Source organism: Falco naumanni, chromosome 6, assembly GCF_017639655.2.
Source record: "Falco naumanni isolate bFalNau1 chromosome 6, bFalNau1.pat, whole genome shotgun sequence".
In the NCBI taxonomy this organism is placed as follows: domain Eukaryota; kingdom Metazoa; phylum Chordata; class Aves; order Falconiformes; family Falconidae; genus Falco; species Falco naumanni.
Window position 1 is genome coordinate 22,076,820 of NC_054059.1, and position 27,188 is coordinate 22,104,007.

The 27,188-nt window shown below is 37.9% G+C and overlaps 1 protein-coding gene across 1 annotated transcript in view; it reads right to left on the minus strand.

Annotated features, from left to right (window-relative positions):
* Positions 1-27,188, minus strand: part of MYOM2 (myomesin 2) — a 77,884-nt gene that overhangs the window by 19,573 nt on the left and 31,123 nt on the right. The window contains exons 15-27 of the mRNA XM_040598167.1: positions 25,390-25,564; positions 23,891-24,012; positions 21,498-21,685; positions 16,434-16,560; positions 11,947-12,125; positions 11,666-11,780; positions 10,920-11,076; positions 10,712-10,818; positions 8,659-8,703; positions 8,052-8,188; positions 2,966-3,110; positions 2,794-2,853; positions 1,706-1,773 (exon numbers count right to left, since the gene is read on the minus strand). Of these exons, the coding sequence (XP_040454101.1) occupies positions 1,706-1,773; positions 2,794-2,853; positions 2,966-3,110; positions 8,052-8,188; positions 8,659-8,703; positions 10,712-10,818; positions 10,920-11,076; positions 11,666-11,780; positions 11,947-12,125; positions 16,434-16,560; positions 21,498-21,685; positions 23,891-24,012; positions 25,390-25,564 (1,625 nt within the window). The remainder of the gene's footprint in view (positions 1-1,705; positions 1,774-2,793; positions 2,854-2,965; positions 3,111-8,051; positions 8,189-8,658; positions 8,704-10,711; positions 10,819-10,919; positions 11,077-11,665; positions 11,781-11,946; positions 12,126-16,433; positions 16,561-21,497; positions 21,686-23,890; positions 24,013-25,389; positions 25,565-27,188) is intronic.

Genomic DNA, 27,188 nt, shown 5'->3' on the forward strand with positions numbered 1-27,188 from the left:
GTTATGGATCTGGATCATAGAGTCAGTCATCTGCCTTACACAGGTTTTGAGTTGGCCTGGTTTCCTAACTCCCCTATTTCATGCCATGTCCTTTGAGAAACTCAAGACAAAAAGCCCTCACTTACAGGTACTTCCTTTACATTATCCCAGGCTCTTTCAAAAGGGAAAAACACTCATGACAATTCTTTTTTCACAGGACCACTAAACAGAGCCTAGAAGAGACCTGGGCCAAGTGCTGTGATATGGCCTGGAGAGATTGTTCCTCAGATGTTTTTATTAGCAGAGAAATAGCCCAGGGCAGCCACATTACTAACTCGAATGTCAGGTATCTGAAGTTTGTAGGACAAATCCAGGCTTTATGGTGCAAGCTCTTCCTATGAACAAATATCAGTTAAACAGGCATAAACAGTACCATGTGAACTTAATGGCCAGTCACATACTAACAGTAACAAACATTATAAAGTCAATAGCATAGTTAAAATGATGAGTGTGCAAACAGCCCACATCCTAGATTTCATTTACATAAAATGTTCTGACCTTATGAACAAAAAGTACACTGGTGAAAAGCATCTAATCAGACACTCAGCCTTCCACAGTTTCACTGGTATAAACAGGCTTGACAGTCAATGGAAAGAAGGATAATTTCAGATTAATTTGTAGAGAATTAACACTAGTATAACTGGTTCAGCAACATTTAATTCCCCATGTGAATGAAAGGATAAGCAGGGTTCATGCCTGAGGCCAATACATGTGGAGATTATAAAGTACTCCAGCTATGCAGCTCAGCACTAGCAAAGGTACCGTGTTAGCTAATGCGTGTTGAGCCCAAAAATGGGGGCACACAGAATGGCAGCTTCACCACCCAGGTCAGTTCTGCTGGGAATAAGTTGAGGTTAAAGGTCTTCTAATTAGTGAGTAGAAAAAAAAGAAGGAAAAAAAAACCACAAATGTGCATGGAAATTGTTCATAATGAATGATTCAAGTTAGTCTAATTAAAAGCCAAAAACTTATTCAAAAGAAGTGGAGAAATGTAATACAAAAGAGTCCATGTTACAGGAAAAGCAACAAAGAGCTTGATGCTTGTTGAATTCAATTGACTTAGTTATTCAGACCTCTAATTAGTCACTCTAAAAGAGCAATAAAAATGAAAATATATCAGTTTAGAATGGCATATAAAGATGTTATTATAGCAGAAGTTACTCTCAATTCCAGGCACATTAGCATTAGTTAAGATTCAAAAGTCATTACCCAAATATAATAAAAATCATGTTTTATACCTTTAATTCTAGAAGCTTTTGTTGCGTGTTTAGTTACAGCTGATTAAATAGCAGATGATTTGGTAGAGGAACCTCCAAATCAGAAAACAGTGAGGAAAGAGTTTGAACTCTGGTTTTATGGCTATTTTTTGAGAAAGGAAGAAGGACCATTTTCTTTAAATGATTTGTATGGCTTGCAATTATTGTAAAAAATTAGATCACCTACACATTTAGAAATATGCTGCATTTTTTTTGTTTTGTCTTGTTTTAATGAATACAGCTGGAGGAGTAGTAAGTCAAAAATCTTAATTTAAAATATTTCTAAATATTAAGAAAAGTTTTAATATGAAGCTTTTAATTTTTAAAATATCAAAATCTTTCCTCATGTTTTCCTGCGTCAATTTTTAATCAACATATTCTAACAAATTATTTCAAGTATATATCCTCACCTTACAAGCAAGTAAAACTTCACACTCCTCTGTAACTTCCCAATACAAAAACTCTGAGAAGTGAGGACCTGAGAAACAAAGTTGTCTTGAAGCATATGTTTAAAGCAATTGAGAGTATCAGAGAGATCCAGTGAAAGAAAGAAAAAGGATGACAATTATAACATCCTCTGACATACATAGCTTTTGTAAAGTTACTGTGGTTACTCATGTCAGTAGATTTATATATTTTAGTGTCTGCAGGATTAGGGCCCATAATTGCAATATCCAGACCCAGGAGGTGGCAAAGTCCCAAACTTTCACTGAAAATATTGAGAACTGAAAGATCTGGAAAGTTTGTGTTCCAAGTGATAAAATTTCTTTCCTAAAGCTATGGGGGAAAAAAATAACCCACCCTCCCAAATAGAAATAATACATTGCTTATGTAAAGAATGTTATTTAGTTCTAAGCTATTTAGAATAAACCTAAAAACCATGTGCTAACCAAGTGAAAATTACAAACTGGACCTCAAATGCATTTTTTGAAGGATTTCAGAGTGATAGAATTCTGAATTAGGTATCCATTAGTAATTCTTACTTTCAACTGCAAACAATATTGATAACAAGTGTACTTGTTACACAGTCTGTAATTGTATAGCAACTATGCAAGAAATATACATCTAGTTCCTGGAATTTTGCCTTGACAAAAAACCCAGGATCGGGTTTTTAATCTTCCTTGTCTGACACTGTGCTGTCTACTCTTCTGTCAATTACATTCAAGGGACAACTTATATGCTTAAAATTTACTGTGCTGAAATGTTTTGTTGGATCAGAGCCTACAACAGGCATACTTCTCATGAACATCGAGCAAGGACAATCACTCATAAGGACTCCCACTTTATTTTTCTACTTAGCAAAAATTCTGTCACAACCTGCATGTATCACATGGCAATACTGGAAAATAAGATCCACCAAGGGTTTAGTGTATTCTCACACTGTGCAATATACTCATCTTCTAAAGAAATCAGTGGAAGTTACAAGCACTTAGTATTCACTAGGGATGCATTATTAGCTGCAAACCGGGCCTAAAGTCACCAGTCAACTCTGTCTTACCTTGCTTTCTGAGAAATTCCTTTCGCTGGAGCTCAGACTCAGCCAATACTGCCTTGAATGCTAAATTTTAGGAGAGGTGAATGAAAAATGAGTTAGTCAGAAAATTACTCAAAGAATAATTGGAGTTCATTTCTTCATCCAAATCAAAGTTTCAATGTTTCAGTGAACCTACCATCTCCAATGAGAACTAACGAAGACTGGTTCTTGGCCTTTCCATCTTGAATCTGTACTGTATAGGTACCTTCATTGTCAATTGTAAATCTGTCCATCACCATTTCTATAATGCCATTTGAACGGTCACAATTCATTTTATGCCTCTGAAATAAACAAATGATAACTTTACTGTAGTATAGGGTAAATTACTTATGATTCTTTATCAAATTAATAATTTTTATATCCTTGCCTCCACACAATCTTTTTCACGTCTTTTAAATTGTAAACTATGGAAAAGGGCTGTGCTTGTATTTACTGTTGTATAAGAAGATCCCAGTGGTGACAGAAACCTCTGTGTGCAGCTGCACTTGGAATCCTCGAGTCATCATAATACAGGTGGTTTGGATTTAAAAATAATAGTTTATGGCACTATGCATGTTTGAAGAAAAGCCTACAGAGCCAGCCTTTAGCTGCATTGCAGCTTCCAGTTCAACAAGGGGTTTTTCTGGGTTGAAGCACTACTCCTAGCAGAGTCCAGAAACAGCTGGAAGTATTATGTTTGTAGACACAAACGTGGATCTCCAAATAAACCTATCAAGACAAATCCAAAAAGTCATGACTACTAAATACCTCTGAGACATATGTGGTAGCTCAATACTGGATATTATTTTCTCACTAAAAAAAAATTTATTTAGGAAGGGTATAATGATTTGCTTATCTAATGCTAGCTATTTTCAAAGAACACTAACGTGGAAGACTGTGACAACAGTAATTTATGCAAAACCAACAGAGATTCTAGGAACTAAAAGATCAACCAAATCCAGCAAAAAAGAATTAGAATTCTGTCAAAACATCTGGTTACCTATTAAAGTGCTTGCAGAATATTCAAAATACCAAATATTGACTTGAATTCAAAGTTAAATGTTTTTCACTTTGTGTCATTTTTATGTTTGCTTTCTATTAAATATTCCTGAAATATAAATTATTGTCAGGCATCATCAAGGGAATAGAAAATTGCAAGCAAATATTGGACAACACTTGCAAAATGTGTTTTGAATTTGCAGGTACTACTTTAGATACAACCACTTTTTACTAAGTAATACCCTCTTTCTTTCAGTGAGTAACCATGAGGTTGATGTGGCCCACTAACATTGATGCTGTTTGAATCTCAACTAACACGTTCCTAAAGCAAAGTACAAATAATCCACAGAAGTTATTGGTCAATACTTTTAAGTAACCAATGGGGCCAAGGGTATTATATGTAAAATGTTCTGTTAATGGTGGGACAGAAAAGTAAATGTCACCATCTAGAAGGAGTTCTATGCAGTAAATTTTTATAGAATCCATTAATGTTAAAAGGAGACGTGATGCCTTATAGACAAAATGTTTTGATTAACCTTTTTATTGGACTCCAAAAGTAGAAAAAGGTACCTAAAGCCACAAGTAAAGTTTAGGAAATCAAGAAAGAAGGAAGAGGGGGAAAAGCTAGTAAAAATACTACTTATTAAACTCTCTGGGACCACTTTCTTACATGGAAGAACTTTCAGAACTGAACCAAAATTAATAGGATTAACCCCACAGGTATATCTGCTTCAGCTTTGAGGGACACCCCCTGGCCAGCCTCAAGAACAGATTCACTGTTCTATGGACAGCAAGCCCGAAGAACAGTGTAGACACAGTCAAGATTGTTAGCATTCATTACTGGCACTTTCAAACGTACAAACAGTACTAGTTCAAATTTTAATGGGGTAACTGAACGATGAAGAAAGAGAAAAGACAATATAATTAACAAAGCAGTAGCCAACAGATTAGGATAACAATTCAGTAAATAAATGACTTAGAAGAGACTGAGGTATAATATTTATATAAAATAACAGGGGGAAATGCTCATATAATCTGGATGTGCACTTTCCCATATATGGTTCACAGAAAGACAGAATGTCAAGGAATAGATCAAGATTTAATTAGTCAGGAAATTAAGTAGAAAAATTACTTATGTAAGAGTTCATCTGTAAAGGTGGAGGAGATAGGCAAGGTAGGTTAAAAAGACAAGTTATAAACCTCACCAGACTATCAAAAGGTGCAAATTCAAATTGCTGCTTACAGTCTTTTGCCCACAGAGGTCAAGGACAACACTTACATTCATTTCATGAGTTCTCAGGGAGAATGTTATATTGAGATTTGCCAGAAGCAGAAAACGAAGAGCAAGATGTATGTTTTAAACTGATCCTTTATCACACTTCTAGAATTATTTATTGCTTTTGGGTAAATGAAAAAAATATCAGAATATTAAAATGAAAGCTGCTTAAATAGGGTCCAGTTCATTCCATTCTCAGATTTTTTTGAAATCTTACCGAAACTGTTCCCTGTTAGGACCTAGAAGGAAAGATTTATCACTTCAGCCAATGTCAAGAATCAGACTACAATTCACCAGTATAATGGTCTATTGAACATGTTCAGTGACTGTAGCCTAGTCTCCAGGCAGATTTTAGAGTGTAATTAGGCTTCTAACTATTGCCATTATGCAGCAAGATGAAGTTCAATGATTTTATGGGCACCATAAATACTAGGCTTTTATGTGACTTTCCACAAAAATATCATCAGTCTCCAAATGTAAATGTCACCTGTGGGTTACTAATTAAAGAGGTGAAATAATGCAGCTCCACTTCAAGACTCTCTCTGATGTCAATGATTCCCAAACATATGCGAACTAAAAATAGCTTGTTCTGTTACACTTACATTACCAAGACAGAATATTGTCATTTCAGTAGACCTTAGTCACTAACATTCAGGTGCTATAGCTTACTACTTCTTAATGTAAGAAAAACAGAGAAGTATTTCACTCAGAAACACTTTTTCTTCCACCTATCAATATGTAATTAAAGTAAATGCTCTTTGCTTTTCTCTGGTATAAAAATGCTGATAAGTTTCTCTGGCCAAACCAGGCTTTGCATCCTCAGGAATAAACTGAACTTTTCAAACAGCTGCACTGGAAATGGTTTCCTCACAGGAAAAGGTATTTCCAGGTCTGTGTTTTGTGGCCAGTAAATGAACCATACCCCAGCCCTGCAAGGGCATGACCTGGCTTTCTTCTTAGCCCAGTCTGACCACTTCTCTATATCCCTTTCTATAGAAGATCTTCCTAGAGCTATAAAAATGCAGGAAGCTGGTGTCCTGACCTTTCATCTCCATGTAGCCATTCAACAAACATTTAGTATCAATGCCCAATTAAAAAAAAAAAAAAAAAAAAAAAAAAAAAAAGAAAATGACACCATCTAAAAGTTTATACCTATGACCATTGTTGCATTCTCACGTGCCTCCCACATTATATGCAGAATTAGTAGCAGTAGCCTCAGAGGTTCTCTGAGAACAACATGTCTTGCTGGTTTGGAGTCCAAAATTGTACTTGAGGCAGCTTTTTTATCTTGAGCTATTTTCTTAAAATATTTGTGCACTACTTTTAATCAGATGTGTTTAATAATGATCTGTGTCTCACTTCTCCTTCTCTTTGGCTGTTGGTCATCTAGCTAACCCAAATTAATACAGACTTCTGAGGGTTAAACTTTGCTCTCTTTTTTTGGTATGAATAGGCTCACTCTGCAGCAGAAAATCTATACTGTAAGAAAGATTAGAGATTGGCATTCCTTTCAGGTGTTATCATACCTTAATGATATGGTTTTAAGAAGCTATATGATCCAGGGAACTACAGGCCTGTCAGCCTGACCTCACTGTCAGAAGAGGTTATGGAGGAGATCATCCTGAGTGCCATCGTAAGGCACATGCAGGACAGCTGGGGGATCAGGCCCAGTGAGAATGGGTTCATGAAAGGCAGGTCCTGCTTGAATAACCTGATCTCATTCTATGACAAGACGACTCACCTAGTGGATGAGGGAAAGGCTGTGGATGTTACCTACCCAGGCTTCAGTAAAGCCTTTGACGCCACTTCCCACAGCATTCTCCTGGAGAAACTGGCTGCTCATGGCTGGACAGTTGTACTGTTCACTGGGTAAAAAACTGGCTGCATGGCTGAGCCTACGAGTGGTGTTGACTGGAGTTAAATCCAGCTGGTGGCCGGACACAGCTGGTGTTCCCCTGGACTCTGTATTGGGGTCAGTTCTGTTTAATATCTTTATCAATGGTCTGGACAAGGGGATCAAGCGCACCCTCACTGAGTTTGCAGGTGACACCAAGCTGGGTGGGAGCGTTGGTCTGCTTGAGGGTAGGAAGGCTGTACAGAGGGAGCTGGACAGGCTGGACTGCTGGGTCAAGGGAGAAGTGTCAGGTCCTGCACTTGGGTCACAACAGCCTCAGGCAACGCTACTGGTTTGGGCAACAGTGGCTGGAAAGCTGCTGGTGTTAAAGGACCTGGGGGCGCTGGTCGACAGCTGGCTGAATGTGAGCCAGCAGTGTGCCCAGGTGGCCAAGAAGGCCAACAGCATCTTGGCTTGTACCAGAAACAGTGTGGTCAGCAAGACTAAGGAAGTGATTGTCCCCCTGTACTAGGCACTGGTGAGGCTGCAACTTGAATCCTGTGTTCAGTTTTGGGCCTCTCACTGCAAGAAAGACATTGAGATGCTGGAGCATGTCCAAAGAAGAGCAACAATGCTGATGAAGGTTTTAGAGAACAAGTCTTATGAGGAGTGAACTGTGGTTTTTCAGCCTGGAGAAAAGGGAGGCCTGGGGGAGAATTTATCTATCTCTACAACTGAAAGGAGGTTGTAGCAAGGTAGATGTCAGTCTCTTCTCCCAAGTAACAAGTGATAGGACGATAGGAAATGGCTCCACATGTGTCAGGGGAGATTTAGGCTGGATTTTAGGAAAAAATTCTTCACTGAAAGGGTTGTCAAGCATTGGAACAGGCTGCTTAGGAAAGTGGTTGAGTCACTACCTCTAGAAGTATTTAGAAGACATATAGATGTAGTGCTTAGGGACATGGTTTAATGGTGGACTAGGCAGTGCTAGGTTAATAATTAGACTTGATGATCTTAAAGGTCTTCTCCAACCTAAAAGATTCTATGGTTCTATGATAGAAATAGGATACTTATTAATGCATAAGGTTTATTAAGTAAAATCACATATATATATAGTACTCAATATGTACTTACATCACTGTTTTCAACTTCTTTATCATTAATAACAAATCTGTAGGTAGAATTTGGTGATAAGCTTTCAGCCTGAATCCAGAAACGAACTTCTCCTTTGTCAAGAATCTCGTAAGCTAATTCTGATTTCAGAGGTATTGCTGCAGAGAGAAAAGCAATCAGAAGCCAATAATGCATGAATCATTGTGAGGAAAAAGACTATTGTAGTAAAATATTACTATCTCCCTATTATTTACGGGATGCTAGATATAGAATAAATTTTATGCAGGGAAAAGATGTCTAATGCAGTCTTTGGCTGATGTAAAAAATAATTTATCAAAAGGGGAAAATAATTTACAGCTTAGAGTTTGCATATTTTATAAGGAATTGGCTAGTAGCAACCCATAATCTATTGTCAAAGTTAAATTCAAAAGACTTGTAGGCAATGAGGATTTCAGTCAATGCAAACTAATGGTCTTTGAAAGAGTAATGGAAATGGAAATATAAGGACCAAGTTCTTTGAAAAAAGAAGCTGCCGTAGCCTGAGGAAGAACCTTTTTGGAACTCCAATCATTAGTATGCAATTATATTTCTTCTAGAAGTGTCAAATAGACTCATATATTTAACTTACTTGGATTCTTTATTTCATTGCTTAATGCCATCAAACGTTCAAGCTCTGAAATTAAGAAATATATTCACATTTTAATTTATTCTGAAAAATACAGTCAGAAAATGAGCATCAAAGAAGGTACATATCAGCATCAACAGATAATCTCCTTAAGTCTTTCATGTGAAATACCCAATTCTTCAGAAAATTATGACTAAAACATGAGATTTAAGAAACTTAAAATTCTGATATATGGGTTTAACAAGTGTTCCTATTTCACGCATTTTCATGCACGCTCTCTTGTGCAAAAGAACCTAAACAAGGGATGAAACCTATTTGAAATTCTCTATGGGATTTAAATGAAAGGTGGGAGACAATAACTTCTAAGTCATGTATGAGGTTCCTTTATCTGCTGACTTCCTTTCTGATACTGTACCTGAAAAGCTTGGTTTACTGTGGCAGGAAACAAGATTGAGTGCAGGTTAGTTTGGAAAAGGTACAGAAAGTTTATTTAATGCACTAATTCCTCATGAAGGCTGTGTGAATATCTAGAAATCACTTTCTTAGATTTTCATACTAACCCTATTTATCATATTCATTACCAATAAAGATTTGTAAGATGAACATTACTGCCAATTTCAAACTTACAGGTAATGTAAAGACCAAAGGAAATTAGCAAGGATTTATGACATGGTCAAGGATTTAGCAAAATCACAGGAGAATTTATAGCATTTGAGGAAGTAAATGGGTAGTGAAATAATGGTTTCCAGTGCAAAGATGGACAAGTTGATACTTGTGCAGGGATCCAGTACGAAGTATAACTTCGAGTGACAGATTAATATAGCCAGGGAAGACATGAGCTAAGTGTGGGCTGGGAACCCACACCTTAACCTTCAGTGCACTTTTACAAACGAAACCTCAAAGGCAGGGCTGATGGTGACAAGACTTACAGACAGGTTTCAGAATGATGCTTCAAAAATAAGTCAAAGAGAAGTTGTTATGATAAACGCATATCTGTCTTTTCCTACAGTATTCACTGAAAAACTTATAATATTAAAAGTTTAGCTTCCCTAGAAGAAGCAGATATTGGTAATGGCTAAGTGTCCACATAAATGTTCTATGTCATATTTTTTGTCACTGCACATGGATTTCTTCTCAACACCTACTTTGAATGAAAGGTTTGACATGGTTCACACTGTGACAAAAGTCCTGCCTACTATCACACTCACACTTAGTTTCACCTTCTCCCCTTAAATCACTTTGAAAGAAGGTAACTAGAGGGATTCTCGTGCTTAAGGAACTGGACATAGCAATTAAAGCCTGTAGACTTGGAGAGCACCAAAATATTTTTTGTGTTATTGAAAATTAGAAATGTCCCCCCACTTTGCCTTTCACCTCACCACCTCGCGATGGTAAACCGAAGTCAGACTGCAGCAAATTCATTGCAACTGCAACTCCAATAAAACAAAATACTTACAATGAAACAAAGCAAAACTTATCTAAATTTAAACCAAAGGATAATTTAACCCAATGTATTCAGATATTGTTAAAACAACATTCTTTTTCTCACATACTTCTCAATAATTCTTTGTATCTCAGCTATATGAAACTGTATCTAGAACCTCAAGATCTGTCTCTATATTAGGCTCCTTGGTAAGCAGAGATCTGATGGTAACTTTGCAGTTAATAGAGAACCAATTATTCTAAGATGTGAAAAGCTACAACGTCAAATCACAGCAAAAGTGACATACTAGAGAAAGAGTTTCACAAAACAGTGAAACAAGCAACATTTTCAGAGGTTTAACTGAAAGTGTAACAGATATTTACAAACAGCATTATAGTCTCAGCATAAAGAAAACAATTCTAATTGGGCATAATAAATATCTTTTTTAAAAAAATGAAACATTGCCTTAAGTTGTGATAATCAGAAAAACTAATAATCAATCAAAGCCTGTTGTGTGGTCTTTTTTATTTTTCCTTAATGCATAGGAAAAAATGTTCTTTTTTATTTCTTGGACAATTTTAGTGCAGTTGAGGTGATAAAATGAAGAAAGACTTGAGACAGTAAGAACCTTACCTTCCTCGTCCATAACGAAGCTGGATGAAACCCCATCTGTGTCACTAACTGAGATAGAGTAAGTTCCCAAGTCGGATTTATCAGGATTTTTGAAGTACAGCTTAGAACTAAAATCACCAATAAAGAAGGATATAATTAGAGGGGGTTCTCATGTTATTGAGATTTTTAAACACAACTTCTAATAATATTATAGACTGGTATGACTTACTGATTTCCTTCTGTTTCAATCTTAAATTTATCAGAATCATCAATCTCCTCATATGATTTACCCCATGCAAAATGAGATGCGTCTGTAGCTTCTTTGCACTCAAAAGCCAGGTAAATATTACCCTCATCATCTACACCCGAAAAGATTTCTTTTGTTCCTGCAAAACAGGAATCAACTCAAATGTCAAGGCTGCATTTTTCTTTTGAGCTGCAATTCAGAGATTACTAAACCCATGCAAATTATGTCCATCTTCACTAACAGATACCGATTTTACTTGCAGATCTTGAAGCGTATGTCACATGCTGACTCAGCATTGCATACTAGCAAGATTCTTACTCTACACACAAAAAAAGGAATACTGAAAAAGATAAATACTTATTGAGAAACACATCCATAAAATTAAACTGAATATGAGAAAATGTGAAATTTAAGTAAATTAATTTTTATCACTCTTGAAGCTTTAACATATGTGTTGTCATACTTCTCACTTACAGCAAGTAACACCTTTGTTCATGAGAATAAAAATTAAAATAACTGATTATCAAATATTTCCTGCAATAAGTAAAGCAAAAAGTCTTGACAGTACTGCTGTATCCACGAGATTTTTTTCTTTAAGTTTTAAGGCTGAGAGCTTCTTAACTCTTGAAAGCACACTTAACTGCACTGCAATATCAAATCAGATTGATTAAATTCCCTTCTAAGTATTCCAGTATTTTACAAGCAGAGGAGACAAAACAGTTCATTACCTGGCCGTGCCTCAACAAGCACTGGTTCAGATATCTCAGATGACTTGCCTACCCCAGCATCATTCACTGCACGAACTTTGAAAACATAGGTATGACCCTCATGTAAATCAGTGACCTTGAAAAAGATAAAGACCAAAGCCAATTTAAACAACAATCTAAACTCTTTTGTTTACCATGAAGATGTTAGCATAAGCCCATGTTCAAATACACATCTTTGTTATACTCAACCAGCTGTTTCTAGAACTCAGTTTTGAATTAACACTTACTAATGAAAATGTTACCTTATAATAACGCTTGGAAGTAGGTTTCTCATTTGCAGTGATCCAGTCTTCTGTATCTACTTCCTTATAGTCCACTAAATACCCAGTAATAGGGCTTTTGCCTTCATACACAGGAGCTTTCCACAGAAGAACCAGTGATGAGTTTCTAACTTCACAAATTGTGAGACCATAGGCAGGACCTAAAATATTTCAAATATTGTAAGTTCATTTCAATATAATAAAATTTTGCAAACTGGCCCTTTAGAGGCCAAAATAATTTTGTTTTGCCTGTGTTTGCTTTCAGAAGCCTTGTAATTTTCAAAAAACCTGGTATATGTGGTGTTTAGGTCGTTTTTCCTTCATGGCTCTATACAGCAATGCCTGCTTTACGCAGTGAGTGACATTAGTATTCTGAAGCACACATTCTTAGCTAGATCTTAGTAACTCCATTTTAAGGGAAAGTTATTCATGTGCAAAATCCATGCAGTTTAAAATTTTCCAACAAGTAACAGAGGTTATTATTATTTAATCCGCCAGCCCCACATCAAAGTTGATTTGCTGAGCCTGACTCAGGTTTATAAATTAGGATCAGGATTTTTATTTTTTGTTGGTATACATCAACCCTGATCCTTCAGACTAATCCAAAACCCACTGGTACCAGTGGACTTTGGATACGGCTTCTCATTCCCTGACAGAAGAATTTTTCACTGTGAGGTGGATGATGATAACCAAGAAGAACTTCTTATAATGATGTGTGTTAGGAGGACTATTTACACCAAAAACATCCTGATATTCTATGAATAAGTGAGAGTACATACCTTTGCAGCTATCAGATTATGTTGTCCCGACTATACTTTCCTTCTCTCCTTCACTTAACTGTTCTAGTGCTATTCAGTTTAACTTGTAGCATTTGTTTTTTGCTATACTTCTGATATTTATTTATACCAGTAGACTATAAAGGCATAATCATATCTGTTTCCTACCGTGGTGAAAACACCCGTGACAGAATACTGATATTCAGACAGATTATGTAACTGGAAGCTTACTTGTGTTTTAAATTTAGAGTAAGGAAACTTGAACGTACGTGAGACTTAGGGATTCTCTCAGTGTTGTCAGTTTGGTCTAATTCAAGATATTACTTTTCCCTGAAACACATCTCCTCATTTAAAAAAAAAAGAAGAGTAGCAAAACCTTACAAACCTTATTGTCATTCCAGCCTACATGATCTTAACCAGTGATGAATGAACATGAAATTTGTAAAGGATGCCATTCAGCAAACACACAACAAAAAACAGTAGAAAAGTGTTGCCCCACAGTGGATAAGCACATTTCAGAAAAGAAACCTGTATGTACCAGTTGCAGACCTTATGAGGATAAACGCTAGGTTTTCTTATGGGAAGACTGCCATTTTCAAGGAGCCTAAAGCTTTCTCTCAGGGCTCTTTAAAAATCCCAATCTAAATGTCTATATATCCACAGTCAATTAAAATTCTACTGGCAGATGCAGCTGCTAGAAATCTAGACAGTAGAAGAAAATGTGTAATGAAATATGTTCTATTCCGAGGATTCTGAGACCACAGATGTTTCACTTTTTTTTTTAAAGTCATGTAAAATAATTCATTAGCTATCATTGTTAACTCACAGAGGCTCAGAGATACCTAAGACTAGAGTTCTGCAGAAGGATGAAATAATTATGGGCTCTGGGCAAGGAATCCATCACTCATGCTGGAAATCCTGCAAGGGGTTTTGGCCTTTCTAACAAAACCTCCCTTCCATATCAAAAGGTGGAAGAATATTTCATTGACACTGGGAGTATATTGCAGTCACATTACATTAGTCTTCAGTATCTTTGGTAAGTCAAGGAAGAGGGTCAGCCTCTTTCTCCCAGAGTTAAATCTCAATTATTTCTTTTCATTATTGCTAAACCATAGTTTAAAAACTTATTCTACAAAAGACTTGTGAAATATTTCAACAGGTTTGGCAATTTGTGGGGGTGGGCATGGGTATGAGGGTGTTGTTTGTGGTTTTGTTTTTTAAACACAACGAATGCAATGCTCTTCGTTCAATTGGTTTCATAATGAGAACAATGTAATCGGCCAAGGAGTAGAAAGGTCAGATTGTTCATTATGAAAATGGAAATTTCACTCTCTTCATTTCCTGAAAGTGCCTTTTATTTTATTTCTTTATATATAATTTAAAATGAAGGATAATCTTCACTTGTTTACACACTAGGCAATTTCACTGACATTTTAGAAACACTGTAGAGAGAATAAATCACAGATCCTTTCTTTAAGGAAAATAATTATTCCACTGATAATGCATTTATATTAAATATTACTAGATCATAAGAAAATGTAATTAACGGAAAGGTAGTTAAGGTCATATTAAATATTTTATTGACAGCTTTGTCATGTCATTAAATCCAGATCCAAATTAAATTATAAACTCAGAAGAATTTAGCTAGAAAACATGGAGAACAACTCTCTGACAAGCGGTTTTGCAAAAAAGAATCTGGACATTAAAAAGAAGTAAACTTGGAACTTGGCATAACAGTATAATGTTTCTTTAAAAAGACAAATAGAAAGGGATTTCTAAGCAGGCAAATAATTGTAGGTGTGGAGTTACCATTTCTCTGCTCAGCACTGAAAAATCTTTATTCGAAACAATGTCTCCAGTTTGTGTGCTGCTAATCAAGAAAGACATGAATCAAGTGGAAAAAGTTCAAAGAATAGCAAAAAAATTGTTTATGTAGAGATAAAGAATACTTGATCTATGGGGAAGATTGCATGAACTGGATTTTGTCAGTTGAAGGGGAAATCTAGGATGTGAGAGGAAAGGAATAATCTCTTCTTCAAGTTTTTGGTGGACAGGACAAAAAGCAAACAGGTTTAAATTGCAGGAAGAAAGATTCAGGAACATCAGAAAAAGCTTTTAAACTGTAAGCGTAGTAAGATTAGGAACAGATCCTGTCCAAAGAGACTAGACCTCTTCATGGGTAGAAGCCTTTAACGATGGATTAGACAAGCCTCTGTCAAGGAGATAGGTATAGCTGATAGTACATGTGGGCAAGCAGTTGAGTTAGGTGACATTTGAGAGTCTTTCTTAGTAAATGATCCCGCAATCTTACTGAATTGTTTCTTGTTCCAGGCAAGAATTACTTTTTACATATAGCATAGAAAAGGAAACTGACATTTTCCTGTCGCTTTATGCTAATTATGTCCTTTTGAAATCACTAAAATTTCTAGTAGGTTTACAAAACCAGATTTAGAGGTTGGATTTTTTTTCTTTACGGACGTAATATTTGCATGAACATTTAGGCATGAAACAGATGTGTGTAGGTGTCAGACAGCTCCTGATGACATAAATAAGTATTAGAATAGATCCTTAAATGCATGCCAAAGCTCAGTGTCATAAACAGAATTTGATTTAACAATACAGCAGTATTTTACAGCATTTAGGGGAAAAGGTAGAAATATATTAAAGTGGTAGGTGCCTGTGTTTTCATTACGGGCTGTACTGTGACGTGCTTTGTTTAGGCAAATGGTAGCAGACATCAGAAATAGCTTCAGCAAAAGTCTTGCCTGGTATGAGCAAGGGTGTTATCATGTTATAAAATAAGCAGAATGGGCCTTCAAAAACCCTTTCATACTTTATTTACAGAACTCGAGCATTACTGAGGGGAACAAATTCCCTAGATGTCTAACGCTTAGGTTTTTGTGCTCATGAGGTAGACTAAAGTTTAACTTTCTTTTACTGGTGGTCCTGAATTCAAAATACTTCTTATTTAACATTTTCTACAGAGTTAGCATTGCAGTTGACAGTCTTCAGATACATCTACATTGCAAAACTGCAGACAACCTAAGCACAGATTTGAGTATTAGCAGTCACTTCTGCTGTGTGTTTGTTAGAACATTTGTTCTAACACCTGGCTAATAATTCTCAGGTAACACCTAGGTACAATCTAGGGGAAATACATGAATAAGGGCACGCTAGTTGAGACTGGAAGCCTTCAGATGTTAAGCATGAGCTACACAGTGCTACTTGCCTCTATGTCAAGAAACAGGCCCCTGTTGTGTCTTATTTATGACCAAAAACTATAGTTTTGGAATCTGAAACTCCAGGATTCTTAATAGACTGCAATTATGGTGCAAAAATGGCTATATACTGTACAGGTGGTGAGTGTGAAGCAGAGCTTGGAAGGCTGGGGGTGAACAGCTGATAGAGATAAAAACATAGACTAAAGGCTGACGACTTTCTTCTCCAAGCTGATGCAGGCAGTGAAAGGAGACACTCAGCAAGCTAAGTAAAGGTCACCCACTTCCCAGGACATCCAATGGGAATGTGGCAGTAGCTTTTAACAGGAGATCTCAGAAGCAATGGCAATCTCAATAGGTAATACAGCAGAAATTAACCAAAAGACTTCCGGTAGAATTTGGCTGAAACATTACACTGACCGTGTTTTAAGGAGTTTATACTGAATTAAAATTCATGAGGAACTAATAGACTTACCAGGTTCTGGCATAGTCCAGGCTTTACACTTAAAATGCTCACTGGGATCTGAAGGTTGACCTATTCCAACCAGATTTGCAGCAGCAACTTTGAATTCATAGAAGGCATCTTCTGTCAAATCCTCTACCTTTTTTGAGAAAACAATTAAATATATCAAAAGCCATGATTTATATTATTTTAATAAATTAAACATTTTAAAATAAGCATTGGTTAATTATCAGGCCTTACTCTTACTGTTCTGCTGGAGTATGGAAGGATCTAATTAGAAGATTTTACTCTGAAACCAATCACTGCAGAGATCTACATTGTGCTTCCATGTTTCAGCCAAATCATCCTACGAATAACAGCACTCAATATATTGGCATGAGAGGCTGTAAAAGCTTAGAACAAAGGTCCAAGGAGCCCATTCAATGAATGACCACTAGCAGATCCTTATGGGTGAGTGTTTTAACATGAAATAACTTTCTTGCATTGCTTATGAATGGCTATTCGTAAGTCATTCACTTAAGCAAGAGTTCAAATGGTGTTTTGGTCTAAAGAGGTCATAGTGAACTGATCAGGGAAGAAAGGAAACCAGGAAACTAAAGGAAAAGCCAATCCAATTAGTTCCACAGTGTGCTGATATAACTCTGGGAAAGACTGTCTTAGTAATTATTTTCTGGCTTGTATGCATCTTTCTCTTAATATTACCTACCATTACTAAGTGAGGAAGTAAGCACTGGAAATGGGATGATCTGAATCCATGCTATACCTCCGCAAACATCCCTGGTAAATGAATCCTAACTTTTCTAATGAGTTCATCACCACATCACCATCTCATTTTGAGGTCAAGATAGACAAGCTATAATGCATATGCTTCTTGACACCCTGAGCACCTCATGGGAGCAGCACTCTTTCACCCTTCCTCTTCCAGATCACCTAAATATAATGAAGTCTTCTACACTTCCAACCTCTGCATAATTTTCCCGAAGTTATATTTAGTCATATGTCTCAAAAGAAAGGCACAGATGAGGGTAGTACTTCTAGTGGACATACTAAACAGTTTTAGATTTTCATGAATAAATAAATAATAATGATATCCTTTGGGAAAATGTGAAATAAAAAAGGATTTTGGTGTGCTTTTTTTAATGGTAATAAACATATGATGGTATGGTAACAAACATGTCATCATCATTTGATAGCATCAAATACAAGACCAAAGCAAACAACATAAGCTAGGAAAAGTCATGCACTGATACAATTCAAACAGAATTTCCTGAAGATAGAGAGCCATGTAGTGTGATTCACAAGCTAGAATAACAGCTCCGCCTGTAAAAATGGTTTTGAAATCCCAGGTTATTAAGGGAAAGACTATCTAGGGGTTCCCATAGAATTATTTATTCAGTGGGGTTTAAACCTTTAGTGATTTCTCATTTCTGTACTGTATATCTTAGGGCCTTCTCACCTTGCAATATGTCATAAAATTTTCTGTGCTACTAAAAACTTCTTGCTTTTATTTCCCATCAGTATTTCAGATTTCAGTCATTCAAACTAATGTATGAAGATGCATCTTCAGGCACAAAGAGAGTTACTGGCAGGGCTGAGACTTAAATATCCAATTACTTAAACTATGAATGGTTTCCCTTGATTTAAATGACTCATTTGTTTACAAATGCATTAAAAATAAAAATATCTTTAAAGCATTGTTTAGTATTGCCCTTCCATGCCTATCCTACCTGCCCTTTTTTATTTCTCACCAACCATGCTCCATCTGCTATGTCAGAGATGTCAGTTATAAACTCACTCACAAGCATACATACCCCTGAGTGTTGCTGGCTGCCTTCTCTGTATGAAATAATCTTCCTGAGCTCATCTGCAGCATTATTTTCTACTTTAGTGTCAAATAGCTGCTAAAGACTTATTTCTGCTGTGAGGTTTATAGGAAACTTGCTGACTTTCAGAAATAATTTTAAGAAATATTTGGGAATAAAATCTCATTGTTCAACTTAAATTATCAAGCATCAGATTGATTAATTAATTCCTACTTCCTATCTTCCTAACCTTTCCTCATGGAAGTTCACATCAAAATTTTCCTGTTTTAAGAAACTGAATTCATTGTAAGTGCAACCAGAAAAAAATTATTTCAAAATTAAAATCATGGCTCTGGTACTCTGGAAAGGAGGCAATGAGGCATAATGCTAGGTTTATTAATATACTTCCTTTCCAGCTGAAGGCAGATTTAGAGAGTACGAACAGGTGCAGTTAGATTTGTTCTCAGCCTATCTCCATTTAATTTACAAGTCTCCAGTTCTATTGACAGCACGATCATATGACATCTGTTATCTGCTGGAAAGGCAACACAGCTAGGTGCACACACAGTCTAGGAGGTTCCTACAGAGCACTGATGATAACTTTTTGACACAGGCGGTAGAGAAGCCAAGGGGTCGAGGAGGCTCCTGGACCTTGTACTCACAAACAAAGGACTGGTTGGAGATGGGAAGTTTGGGGGCAGCCTTGGCTGCAGTGGCCATGAGATGATGGAGTTCAGGATCCTGCGTGGAAGAAGCAGGACAGTAAGTAGGATTACAACCCTGGACTTCAGGAGAGCTGATTGTGGCCTCTTCAAGGACCTGTTTGGAGGAATCCCATGGCTTGGGGCTCTAGAAGGTAGCAGGGTCCAAGAGAGCTGGCTAATATTCAAGCATCACTTCCTCCAAGCTTAAGGTCAGTGCATCCCTATGAGTAAGAAATCAAGCAAAGGGGACAGCAGGACTGCATGGATGAGTAAGTAGCTTCTGGCAGAACTCAAACAGAAGAAGGAAGTTTATGGGATGTGGGAAAAGGGACAGGCCACTTGAGAGGAATATAGAGACGTTACCAGAGTATGCAGGAATGCATCAAGGAAGGCTAAGGTCTGTTTGGAATTAAATCTGGCAAGGGATGTCAAGGACAACAAGAAGGGCTTTTCCAAGTACAACAGTAGCACAAAGAAGATAGGGAAAATGTGGGCCCGCTGCTGAATGAGGTGAGTGCCCTGGTGGCAAACAACACAGAGAAGGCAGAGTTACTGAGTGCCGTCTTCACTTCAGTCTTTACTGCTAAGACCAGCCCTCAGGAATCCCAGACCCTGGAGGCAAGAAAGTCCAGATAAAGTAAGACTTTCCCTTGGTCAAGGAGGATCAGATTAGATGTCATTTAGGCAAATCTGACACCCACAAATCCATGAACCCCAATGGGCTGCACATCTGAGAGCTGAGGGAGCTGGCAGATGTAATTGCCAAAGCCACTCTCCATCATCTTTGAAAGGTCATGGAGAACAGGAATGGTGCCTGAGGACTGGAGGAAAGGCAGTGTCACTCCAGTCTTCAAACAGGGCAGGAAGGAGGACCCAGGAAACTAGAGGCTAGTCAGCCTCACCTCTATCCCTGGAAAGGTGATGGAACAGCTTATCCTGGAGGTCATCTCTGAGCATGTGGAAGAAGGTTATCAGGAGTAGTCAACATGGGTTCACCAAGGGGAAATCATTCTTGACCAACCTGATAGCCTTCTATGGTGGAAGGACTGGCTGGGTAGATGAGGGGACAATAGTGGGTCTTGTCTGCCTTGACTTCAGCAAGGCTTTTGACACTGTCTCCCATAACACCCTCATAGGTAAGCTCAGGACGTGTGGGTTAGGTAGGTGGACAGTGAAATGGACTGAGAACTGGCTGAATAGCAGAGCTCAGAGGGTTGTGATCAGCAACACAGTCTAGTTAGAGGTCTGTAGCTCATGGTGTTCCCCAGGGGTTAGTACAGGGGTCCAGTCTTCAACTTCATCAATGCCCTGGATGAAGGGACAGAGTGTCCCCTCAGCACGTTTCCTGGTGACACAGCACTGGGAGGAGTGGCTGAGACCCCAGCAGGCTGCGCTGCCATTCAGCGAGACCTGGGCAGGCTGGGGAGCTGGGCGGAGAGGGACCTCATGGAGTTCAGCAAAGGCAAGTGGAGGGTCCTGCCCCTGGGCAGGAATAACCCCCCACACCAGTACAGGCTGGGGCTGGCCTGCTGGGAGGCAGCTCTGCGGGGAAGGGCCTGGGAGCTCTGGTGGGCAGCGAGGTGCCCATGGGCCAGCAGTGTGCCCTGGTGGCCAAGGCCAGTGGGACCCTGGGGTGCATCAGGAGGATCATGGCCAGCAGGTGGAGGGAGGTGATCCTGCCCCTCTGCTCTGTCCCAGTGAGGCCACATCTGGGGTGCTGTGTCCAGTGCTGGGCTCCCCAGTTCAAGAGAGACTGGGAACTACTGGAGAGGGCCCAGTGGAGGGATACACAGATGATGAGGGGGCTCGAGCTTCTCTCTTATGAGGGAAGGCTGAGAGAGCTGGGCCTGGGGAAGAGAAGACTAAGAGGGGATCTTACCAATGTCTAGAAATATCTTAAGAGCGAGTGCCAAGAGGATGGGGCCGGGCTCTTTTCAGTGGTGCCCAGTGACAGGACAAGGGGCAATGGGTACAAACTGCAACACAGGGAGTTCCACCTGAATATGAGGAAGAACTTCTTTCCTTTGAGGATGGCAGAGCCCTGGCACAGGCTGCCCAGAGGGGCTGTGGAGTCTCCTTCTCTGGAGACATTCAAAATCCCCTGGACACAATTCTGTGCAATCTGCTCTAGAAGAACCTGCTTTAGCAGGGGGTTAGAAAAGATGATCTCCAGAGGTCCCTTCCAACCCCAACCATTCTGTGATTCTGTGATCTGTCCTGCTAAATGCTTCCATCCTTTCTCTGCATGTTATTATACTGGCGATATATATAGTGCTCATTAATTAATTTACTTTATGAAGCATTTTAAAGCTCATCCTGTTCTATGTAAAAAATGTGCTTTACACCTTTCACCTCAAAAATTTCCTCATCTGAATGGCCTTATTGGAATATCATAGCACAGGATGGCACTGATTCTCTAATCCAGTTTTTAGGCTTGTTGCACTCCAAAATACAAAATGGAAGGACTTGGTTTTGTTACAGTAATTTTTCTGCAAGAAAGTAGAACTCCGCCAAAAGCAAAGAAATGGTGCACATCAATGCCAGAAAGATAAGGATTAAAAAGTACCAACCGTATAAATCGTCTGGGTAATAAGGGAGGAATTGACTTCATGCCAGTTTTGATGGTTAGCTTCCCGCTTATCCATATAGTAACCAAGGATTGGTGAACCTCCACTGTACTTCGGTGCTTTCCAGCCAAGGGTCATTGAATGACCATCACAGTTCAGAAGTGTGATACCATGAGGATATGATGGACAAGCTATAAAGGAAATAAGCAACCTGAGAGTTAGGACAGAGTCTAAAACACTGCAGTGTAGAAGTTGTTTAGCATTTTTTGTACAGCTTTTTTTTTTTTTTTTCCCTGCAGCATACTGCTATCAGAAACATATAAGTAACAAAGCAGTTGTAAAGCTGTTAATCAACATTAATTTTATCTTCAGACATAAACATGGAAGTTTTTGAAACATCTGCCTAATGTGCTGCCCTCTCATGAGATAGCAAGAAGGAATAGATTATCTTTGGTATGGAAATGATAATGCCAGCAAAAATGTCTCCAGACCAAATATTGTTAGAAGATTGAAATTAACCAGATCTTTTCCTGTTAAGAAACAAATAAGCTGCTCAAGTGCTTTTGCAATACAGTAAGAATCACCCAATAAGAAAAAAAAATAAGAAGGCGGCTTGAACTTGAATGAAATTAAGTCATGATTGTCTGATCTATGGACTTCATGGTTTCCCTCTCCTGTCCCCCTACTAGATGCCTATTTCAGACTGGGAGTGCTTTCTGCCCTGTAAGGTATAGAAAAAATCTAGACTTTCACTAACTTAACCTATGCTGAGGCAGAAAAGACACTTCCTTCATGAGTTGACCTGCATGAGTTTACTCCCATCTGTAGCAGAAGCAGAAGTGTCACGCAGACATCCTCCTAGAGATGAAGAAAACTGTTTTCCTGAGTTTTTTATGCCCCTACCACTAACAAACACCTTTCTAGCAGACACTGTTTTGTATTTGCCATCCATGCATGAAATTTTGCCCAAAGTTACCCTTTCTTGACCCTGTTGTGCTGCAGTCAGCACAGGCTAAGCTCCTGCCCCTAAAGCTCATATGATATTTTCAGTTGAATTATGAGTATAACTTGAGAGAATGTAGCTTACCTCATTCAGAAGAGAATATTTTGGCAGAGGCCTTTAATACAGTCCCTGATCTTGTAGCTGTACTAATGATCAGCATGAAAATGGATAATAATCAGCAGAACTGATTTGTTCTTTTTTTCAAATGTGGTGGTATACTCAGCAGCCATAAAATATGGCCTTTGCAATTATTACTGCTTCTTGGTAAATTAGAATGACCATAGCAAACTCCTAAACATACCTTTAAAATAATACTACAGGAAGATTCTATCCATGCTAATGTAAGTCACCTATAAATAGTCCTGCTAAATTTCTGTTAAGGCTATCAAAATAGGTAAAAACCATCCACATCCCATAAGAGTGTGTGTAAGATCCACGTGCTTTGAGCTTGGTGACATACCCCATGCAACCCTCATCCTCAAAACACACAGTGACAAAATAAAAGGTGCAAGTGCATTTACAACACAGGGGTGATAGATGTGCCATGTACCACCTACCCATATGAGACACACTTTTTCCTGAAAAAATCAAATAGAGTAAGTTTGTCAGTAACACCTCATCCAAATGTATCTTCTAATAGCCATTATGAAATATAAATCCTTTAGACGGTTATTTCTGACAAGTATGCCTATTGGTCTTCTTCTCCAAGAGATGGAGGACATTCAGATAGGGCAAAGGTGTTCTATTTTTAATTTTTCAGTATGAAAATGAAACTGTGCAGAAATGAAAATTTGATCATAGTAGCCCAGATCTGTGTACTTTTTGTTCTAAATAATTATCCAACCTTTCACCCGGCATGTATCATTCCCACTGAAGGCTGCACAATGGATTGTTCTTACACTGAAATTTTGTTTGCAGGTTGCCACAGGAGGTAGACTGTGCTCCAACCTGAAGCAGCCAAAGGGAATTTTGTCTTTGTATCAGCCACACAGTAATAAAGTTTCCTAAAACTCTTTTTAATGAGCAGATTTTGTGCTAAACTGATTTGCACTACTCCAAATCACCCAGAAGCTACTTGTTTAACAATCCAGTTTCACGTTTTCTTTGTTACAGCTGAGGAACAGACAGCAACCTGATCATTATAGTGAATCTGACCCAATATTTCTAACAGGCATTATGAATAACTTAAAAAAAAAATAAAAAAACAAACCAAAAAACACGACAATGTCTTTTCTCTAGAACAGCCACATGCCAGAGCATAAACGTCACTAAGAGGATGTACTAAATGCTGCAAAATGTACTGTTATAACATATGAGACCAAAGGAGTGGATTGCTGGAAATACATAATTCATTCAAGAAACAAGAAGTCAAGTTGCACAAAATTATACTTACTAAGGGCTGCCTGTACTGTTATAGCCTCTGACTCCTGTGAGTTTTCACTGAATCCTACAGCATTCACAGCTTTCACACGGAAGACATACTGCTCTCCGGTTTCCAAACCATGAACAACAAACCTGGGTTAAAACAATAGGATCACATATTAGTTTATATTTTATAGGCACCATTCCGTGCTGTAACATGAAATCCTGGCAACAAACAGAAAACTCAACTGCATGAGTGCTTCACAAAGGACTATATTTCTAAGAGGGAAACTGTGATGCAATGACTTACAATATAATACAACAACATACAATGTAATTGGATGGGACACTGGAATAAAAGTCACAGTACTCATTAAATTGCTATTGCTGATGTACCGGGTAGAGTCAGATAAACTAGCGATATAATCCCTCTGAACTTTGGCTTGCTCAACTCTAATCTATTCTGGGAAGGGAGTATATTTTTCACTGTGTTTTCATAGTCACTATCAAAACCAGCTTTCAGTTTTGAGCTGAGGTTCTAGATAATTACTGTAGCACAATAGTCAGAACTGCCTTATTGTAGGATATGTTCATATATGAACAAATGAATTGTTTTTTCTTATTTTTGTGCTGTCCCAATCCCTTTGATGAAGAATTAGCCTCTACATTTTCTTTGATCAAATTCCTTGACTACTTGGTCAAAGGATTTGGCAGAATACTCACTCAAAATTAATTAATAACTGACAAAATACACTAAAAAACATGATGTATTTGTTACATGTCCATAAGAAAATACAAATTACGCATCTAAACTTTGCATTTGGTGAATGATTACAATAAAATTAAACATGATTATCACACAGGAAATTACTTGAAGAATCACATAATGAAGTATAATATTTTCAGGAGTGAGTAAAAAAATCATCAGAAATACAGACAGAGCTAGCATGATGACAAGGGAACTAGAAAAAGGGGCTACTATCCTTTACCCATAGATTTAGCAGGTCAGGGAGCCCTGATGTTTCTGGGACAGGACGCTTGGATTTCCTGCACAGTAGTGCCAGCAGCCAAAGCACTTTCCCTACCATATTTATAGCAGACACGTCCTGCCCTTTTGCCCTGATGTCCACAGAGTACGGGGAAGCTTCTGAGTTCCCTCTTCTTCTCATAGTCTTCCTCATGTGCATCAGCTCTGTTTATCCCACAACACAATTCAGACTTTTAGAAAGTCATTCATCTTATGCATACTCAAAGAATCATGTCTCTGGAACCTGCTTTTATAACTCAAAAGTCATGGAATACACAAAAGATGCTTCCCTTTGGAGAATTTTTTTTTAAAAAAAGGAGGGAGGTGGGGGGCATGACACACCACAAGTCTGCCCTGCAATCTGAAAAGCTTAGCTCTGAGAATCTGTACACTGTTTTTCTTCACATTCATTCAACATTCTCCTTCCATGATAACACCAAAATTAGCTTAAAACTATCCTAGAGTTTTCAAATCTCCCCAAAATACAGAAGTACTGTCAATACCTGTTATATTTAATAGGTTTATGATTACTAGGTTCCCAGTGATTTGATCCCACCACAGAATAGTCAATATAGTAGCCATACAAATCCTCTTCGTGTTTTGGTTTATCCCATTGAACTACAACTGATGTTTTTGTATTTCTTGTTGCCACTACTCGACCAGGTGCAGAGGGGACAACTAAGAAAAAGAGAGAAAACATATACTACTATGAAATACATAAAAGTAAGCTGAGGTAGATGCAACACTGTATACTTCTACCATATTTAATCACTACAGCTATGACTTGTTAATATTGCTATATGAGATACATTTTAGTATATTTGTTTCACTGTAAGTCTGGATACTTCTATACATTGTATAAAGATATTTATTTTTCTATTTTATATAGAAATTTTTATATAGAATATTTTCTATATTAAACTTACTCTAAGTGATGAGGCTCCCTACCTGTCTGATTTTATATAGATTTTCTGATCAGTGAGTTGTAGGAGAACATATTTTCAAATATCAGTGTGAATAAAGACGTACAGATATGAAAATGTTCTCTCTCAAAAGTTCTCTTTCAAATAAAGAGGCTTATGTATAGGTTATGTCCATGTAACACTACTGCATCAGTAAGAAATGCATGTAAACTGTAGAGCTGTGATAGCATGAGTATTAGGAAATACTGCTTTCCAGTCAACTAATGACAACCCCAATTCAGAAAAAGCCAGCTTTTCAGGACAACTTTAAACATATGTTTGACTGCTAAGCGTTTAGCTAAACTTAGCTAGATGGATTTCACAGAAGCATAGGAACATTGATTAGAAGGGGTCTTTGAGGATTGTCTAGTCCAACCCATCACTAAGAATGGGATTATCTCCAACACTAAACTGAATTGTCAGTCACAGGTCTGTCCAAGTCTTGAAAACTTCTGACAATGAAAATTTCACAGCTCCCCTGCACAACCTCTTCCAGCATTGCACCACTCTTGCACCTTTTTCGATGAGAAAATATGTCCAACCCAATTTACTAAGCTACAATTTGTGGCTGTTGCCTCTTTTTTTTCTTTTTTTCTTTTTTTTTTTTTTTGTTATCTGTTATTGCTGAGAACAGTTCCGCACCTCCATCTTTGTAAATCACCGAACTAAACAAGCACAGCTATCTCCATCTCTCTTCACAGGTCACAACCTCTAGGTCCCTGGCCATCTTGGTTGCCATCCCTTGGCCCTCTCCAGTCCCTCTGTTCCTCTACATCCATGCCTCTAGTCTAAGGAAGCCAGAACTGGAACCAATACTTCAGGATCAACCTCAGCAGCACCAAGCAGAAGCGGACAAAGCTTCCTTAATTCTGTTGACTACAGTTCTCCCAATGTAGCATTTACATGCAGTGAAAGTTCACTGTTGGTTTATATAGATCTAAACACCCTGAATGTGCATAAATAGAACCAGAAACATCAAGATCTAAATGTAAAAAAAAAAAAAATCTTAGTAAGGGCCAACACACAGTCTGTACTCTATAAAATATATGCCTGAGCTTTCATAATATAAGGAATGAATGCAGTGTCTCAGCCTTTCATGGTACATTAAGAGAGGCATCCAGCACTCATCTATTGAAGGCATTTTAAATTCCTCAGATTGATATACTGTAGAGAACTACAAGCAGCATGAAAGAAAAGAAAGGCAGCATTTTTTCATTAAGTCTTTCAATCTCACAATAAAAAAATAATACTTACCCACTGTTGTACTTTATGCAATAAATCTGTAAGATCAATTGAGTTCATTTTGAGATAGATACGTACATTTAGGACTTTATCTGGGT